Genomic DNA, 6057 nt, shown 5'->3' on the forward strand with positions numbered 1-6057 from the left:
ATCCTTTTCCTGAGCATCAAGTTGCCCTTTTCCATGTTAGCCACGTCCTGAGCTGTTGTGGGTTTGGTTTTGTTTGGGTTTTTGGGGGTTTTTTGGGTTTTTTTTTCCTTTTATATCACCCACCTCGTGTTGATCCACCCCGAATTTCTCCAGCCCCTCACTTCCACGGGGTCTCTCCGCACCGTCAGCCCTCCTGCATCCTAAAACATCAGCAAAAAACACCAAGTTCAACCTAAAACCAGGAGCAGCTCAGTGACTCTAGGCAGGACATGGTCCTGGGGTCAGCCAAGCCAGACCCCCGTGGCTCTTCCCAATCTCACTCTTAGCCAAAAATCTCCAACCGTTTTGTAAGCAGCTCGTCTTTAGCAGGTCCTGACTAACCCAAACAGTTTATCCGTGGGCTGGGGAATGTCCTGACGCCGCATCCTGCTTGGGTTATCGTGGCCCCTTCTAAACAGTTTATAAATAGACCAAGGTAAATGAGGGCGATTGCTGCTCCTGAAGAAAAAACAGGATTTTTTTTATCTAATTTCTTTCTTTTTAAAGCCAATCAAGGAGGACCCATCCACTTGCTGGCTCCTAAACCTCAATTTTAATCTGCTGTTTCTTTCTCCCCTTTCTGAGCTCTATCTCTAATTTTCTATTTTATTTTATTTTATTTTTTAAAGGAAAAAAAAACCACCCAAAGACAAATTACTTTGGCAGCTTGACCCCCTCACGTGCCGGCCTCGGCGCAGCGCTACCGGGAAGGTTGCGGTCGTGCCGCAAGGCGCCAGCCGGGCTCAGCATCAGGATGACAACAGGGTGGGTGCTGGGGCTGGTGATGGGAGAGAGCAGGGACCTGTAGCAGGAGTTGCAGGTTTGGAGGGTGAACGGCTTTTTACTTTGGGGAAAAAAAAAATAAAGTGGAATATTGGAAGGAGGGGGGGGGAAATATGGAAAATTTGGGAAGTAATTGGGAAAAACTGGAAAGCAGTGAAAAAAAACCTGGAAGCATTCTTCATTCCACAATAAAATTTGCCCACAGCTGCTGGTCTTGCAGCAGGTGGGACAGTCACGGATGCAGCGTCCCACCCTCGATGTCCCCTCGGAGCCATAAATATCAACTCATTTCACAAGTGACAATCAGAGAGAACCATTGTAAGGCTTCCAGAGTTCACAGGAAGGGCTGACAGCGTGTCTGTAAAACTCCCCAGAGGAACTGAAGCCATTTCCAACCATTTAAGAAGTAAAGAAACAGGATTTTATGTGCTTTTTTGAGCAGTATTTCTTTCCCTCCCCCCCATTCTTTCCTCTAAAAGCAGAAGCGATTTGCAAAGGTGAAGGACCTGGGATGGGGCTTTGCCTTGGCCAGCAGATGCAGCTCCTGAAGCAACGTGGCTGCACAGCAAATAGCACAGGGAAGAACCCAAAGCCATTTTTTTTATTATTTTTTAAATTTTTTTCCTCCATTCAGGCTGAAAATTTTCATTTCCAGCTTGTTTCAATTAATTTTACGACTTTTACATTCCATAAAAGCTGAAGCGCTCATTAAAGCCAAGTTTTTTTCCTATTAATAACACTTTGAAACAACCACAGTACAACTCAGCCGGTGGCTCTGGCTCGGCTGCACCGGGACCTCCCGTGGGGACAGAACCATGGGGACAAGAACCTCTGTGGCAGCTGAGGACGGGCACACTCATCACACCCACTGGCCCATCCCATGGTGGGAGCATCGGGATGGGGTACGACTGGGATACACTCGCCACCCCATAGCATCCCACCCTGAGGGGTGAGGAAGCACTACAGGAGGAATATATCCACCTGCACCCATAAATACACTAATTAATAAATAAATTCGTTTGCATCTCTATAATTTTTGCTTCTATAAGCAAAGCAGAGGCAGCCAGGACTCTGGCATCACCCACAGCCAGTCCAGAGGAGGCCACCAGGATGATGCGAGGGCTGGAGCAGCTCTGCTGTGAGGACAGGCTGAGAGAGTTGGGGCTGTTCAGCCTGGAGAAGGCTCCGGGGAGACCTTCTAGTGGCCTCCCAGTACCTGAAGGGGCTCCAGGAAGGCTGGGGAGGGACTTTGGCCAAGGGCAGGGAGTGAGAGAACAAGGGGTGATGGCTTGAAAGTGGCAGAGGGGAGATGGAGATGAGACGTGAGGAAGAAATTCTTTGGTGTGAGGGTGGTGAGACAGTGTCCCAGGTTGGCCAGAGAAGCTGTGGCTGCTCCTCCCTGGAAGTGTTGAAGGCCAGGTTGGATGAGGCTTTGAGCAACCTGGTCTAGTGGAAGGTGTCCCTGCTGATGGCAGGGGGGTTGGAACTGGATGAGCTTTAAGGTCCCTTCCAACCCAAACCAGTCTGGGATTCTATGATTCCTTGCCCTCACAGCCAGCCCTGGCTCCTTCGGTGCCTGGCCAGGGACAACCCCAGCTACAAAGCTGGCAGTTTCTTTGATCTCAAAAGATCAAAAAGCGACATTTCCCTGCCCCATCACGGCGTGTCCAGACGTTTGATGGTCAGCCAGGAAGCGTGGAGCAGGACGTGCCATGGCACATCCCTGGCAGCTCCAGCTCCTGTGGCTGGCAAACACCAACCCCACCACTGCTTACCTTTCCAGATGTTTCCATGTGCTCAAACAGGTTTAATTTCCTGAAAAAATAAACCAAACCAAACCAAATCTAAAGTAAACAAACTAAGAGAAGCTGTGAAACGCAGCCCTGAGGCTCTGCACCTGCAGCACACACAGGAAAGAGGCATCTTCTGGGATGTCCACACAACCTACCCTCCCCGGTCGTGTGGGGTTTGGATGGAGCTCAGGCACTTGTGGGCTGCTTTGAATTATTCAGTGGCTGGTGAACATCTAAGAGCTGAGCAAGGGCAGGAGGAGCTGAGCAGCCTCTGAGGGAGGGTGGAGAAGTCCACAGGAGGTGTTTTCTACAAGGGAAAACCCACCAGGACCTGCTGCAGGAGCAGGGAGCCGACAGCAGAGACCTCTGCCTGGGGTTAAACGAGCTGCAGTTCCACCAGATCTTGTGTCTTATGTCCCAGACACGTGGGTCTCAGGTGTGGCTCCCAGCGACGTTCCCAGCCACATCCCGTGCTTGGGCACAGCAATTTTGATGCCAGTGACGTGTCCTGGCCACCCCACCCAACCTCAAATGAGAACTGATCCAGCTGGGTGTCCTACCAGGGCTGGGTAGGGCTCCTCCTGTGCTCCAGCATGGATCTCCCTCCCCTGCCTGCTGTGATTTGGGAGTAGCTGCTGTTCATTCTCCTCGACTTTACCTAGAGTGGTATCCTACACACTGACAGACTGGGGTTTATTTCATTATTTCCAGAGTTCCTACAAGCACAAGGAACATTTTAAGCTTCATAATAAACCAGCTCCTAGAGCCACGAGACCACGATCCTGGTGTGAAGTGCTGCAGGGAAACAAGAACATGTGCTCTCACCTATAAACATGTAAATGTGCACGAGGGGGGAGACAAGTGCTGTACCCCACTGCCTGCAGCTGCACGAAGGATGCCCCCAGCGTGGGACTCCAAGGCCTTTAGACACTGAAGAACAAGGTTAAATGTTAAATACAGGCTGTTTTCTGTGTTCCATGAGTTTCTTGTGCACCTGGATGCACAGCAGCACAGTCAGGGTTACAGGCTGCTCCCGTGGCTGAAGTGGGGCCCTTTGGCATCTCAATTCCAGCTGCTGCAGTGCCAACGGGCTGGGATAAAAGATTCAGCAGAGGGGAAAAGTTGTGGAAACTCATCCTTTGCTTCACAGAAAGCAAATTTTTAGTACAAGCCAGATTTCCCCAGGATATTCCTCCTGCTGAGCAAAACCCACCCAGAAAGCAGGACTGAGGAACCCTGAAGGATATTAACTGGAGACAGAACACAAACCTGAAACTCAGGGCTTGATACCCAGGTTGGGGGCACGATGTTTAACCAACAGAGCTCAGGGATTATCCCATCCAACTGCCTCCCTGATCTCAGTGGTGCCAATGACTCTGAAGAGCTGAACACCAAGGTGATGCACCTTCAAGGGCACCTGTAGTGGTGCTGGGAGGGAGATGTGTGCCCCAGTAATGGAACCAACCCTACCAGTGCCTGGATAATCCACTTACTTATCCTAAAGGACTAATTTCCACGAAGAACTGCTATGTCTCATCCATCTAAAGCATTCTTCATTCCACAAGAAAATTATTCCACACAATTTAAGAGTCCCAAACAAGGGTAAGCAGACCCTGGAGTCTTCCTCAGACAGCATGAAGACTTGTTTTTGTGCAGGGTCTCGCTCATCACAGCCAGCTGTAACTCACTGCTTCAGCCACACAAAGAGACCCAGACAGCAACCAGAGCCAAGAGCCCCCTCCCAAAACCTCCTGGAGCTACAGATGGAGAAAGGGAGATGATTCCTGGCAGACTGGGAGTTCCCTGCCTGCCCCTTCAGTGTGGGAAGGCCAATGCCAAGAGTGCTCTGCTGAGAGGAGAGATGAGTTGGTACCATCTGAGAAAGATGTCTGCTGGTTTTTATTAACCAGTGAAGGGGGCTCAGACACTCAGGTATGGGAGGAAAAGCAATGTGGGGAGCAGGCTCAGTCCCAGAAGTTGTGGGATGCACGGCTCAGGCTGCTGCTGAGCTGTCTCCATGTGGAACAGGGCACCTGTTTGGGGAAGAGGGAACAGCAAACCCTCAGAGCAGAGAAACTACCCAGGAGGACACAGTGAGCTGGGTGGCACTTGGGAGCTGAGCACAGGCACGGAGGAGTGACAGCGAGGGGGACGCGGGGACAGTCACAGTCTAGTTGCAGTTCTTGGGCAGGCGATAGACACCTCCAGAGTAAATGAGTTGTTGGTCTCGGACCTTTTTCTGGAGGAAACCCTGCAGCTCTTGGATATCAATTTCTGTAACCACCGGACCTGTCATCACAAACATCTTCAGCATGCTGTGAATCCTCTCCAAGGACAGGCTCTCGAGGTTGGTCAGCATAGCCTGGATGTACGTCCAGAACAGCTGCAGAGGGGGAAAGAAAAGGAACAGAAAACCACCCTGACATCTGCACCATGAAGAAAAGGGGTGATTTAACATCCCACATCCCAAAAGCAGAGCAGGGCTGTGGCTGGCAGTAAGTTCTGCTCTCAGCTGTCAGCGTGTGGTCTTTAAATAGGAAATATCTGAGAAGAGCATCAGGTGTTGGGACACGCAGCCAGGAAGCAGGAGTTGACGTGCAGGACGTGCATGACCCTCAGTGGATAAACACCAGAACGACAACTGCGTGTTGCACAGTGACACAACACACAGGCAACGTGACACACGGGTGGGAAAAGCACTGGAAGTGTCCAGGAACCACAACACAGAGATGGCAAAGGTCCAGCTGTTAGTGCTGAGTAAGCCTTTTTGGCAGTTTAAATGCTAAAAAGTGCTGCTTGGGTGAAACCAAACAAGTTATGACTATTTTGAAATGTGAAATCATGTCTCTGATTTTTTTCTTTTTCTTTTTCTTTTTCTTTTTCTTTTTTTTTTTCTTTTTTTTTTACTTAAAAAAACAGATTTGGAGATGTTCACGTGGTTGCCTGGCTCAGAGCTGGGCACTTTTCTGGAGGTGGGATCCAGCACCTACATCAGTGAACGTTAATAAAGAGATAGCACTTTAAAAAACCCCTCCTGCTGGACTTGGCCACATGCAGTGGAAAATGCAAATCCAAATGCAAATTGAATCCATCATCTTAATCAGATTCCCCAAAACCATAAGCCTGGGATGTTTGTATCGCCCTGCTGGCTTCACAAGCAGCCGAGACACACAGATGTGTACCTGCAGCTCTTCCTCTTTCTGGTCAGCCTGTGATGCCATGGCAGAGTCACCCTCCTCGTCACTGTCTATCAGAACAACCTTCTCCACCTGGTCCTTCTGCTCCTCCTCAATCACAGTGAAGGTACCTTGGGGCTCTTCACGCAGGACACCCTGCTGCAGCCACAACGTCATCTTACGCTTCAGTGATGTCACGGGCACCTTCAGCACTTCACTCAGCTCTGTCAGCGTCCACGTACCTGCAGAGACCACAGAGGGGAGAG

General features: G+C 50.2%; 1 protein-coding gene across 1 annotated transcript; it reads right to left on the reverse strand.

The window, feature by feature from the left end:
• Positions 1-4785: 4785 nt before the first annotated feature.
• Positions 4786-6028, reverse strand: LOC104527662 (anaphase-promoting complex subunit 2-like; the record flags this gene model as incomplete). Its single annotated transcript, XM_010171447.1, has 2 exons — positions 4786-4998; positions 5798-6028. Coding segments are annotated over 2 exons (444 nt in total), but the record flags the coding sequence as incomplete, so codon positions are not given.
• Positions 6029-6057: the final 29 nt, after the last annotated feature.

This window comes from Antrostomus carolinensis, unplaced genomic scaffold (assembly GCF_000700745.2).
Source record: "Antrostomus carolinensis isolate BGI_N321 unplaced genomic scaffold, ASM70074v2 scaffold38457, whole genome shotgun sequence".
NCBI classification, from domain to species: Eukaryota; Metazoa; Chordata; class Aves; order Caprimulgiformes; family Caprimulgidae; genus Antrostomus; species Antrostomus carolinensis.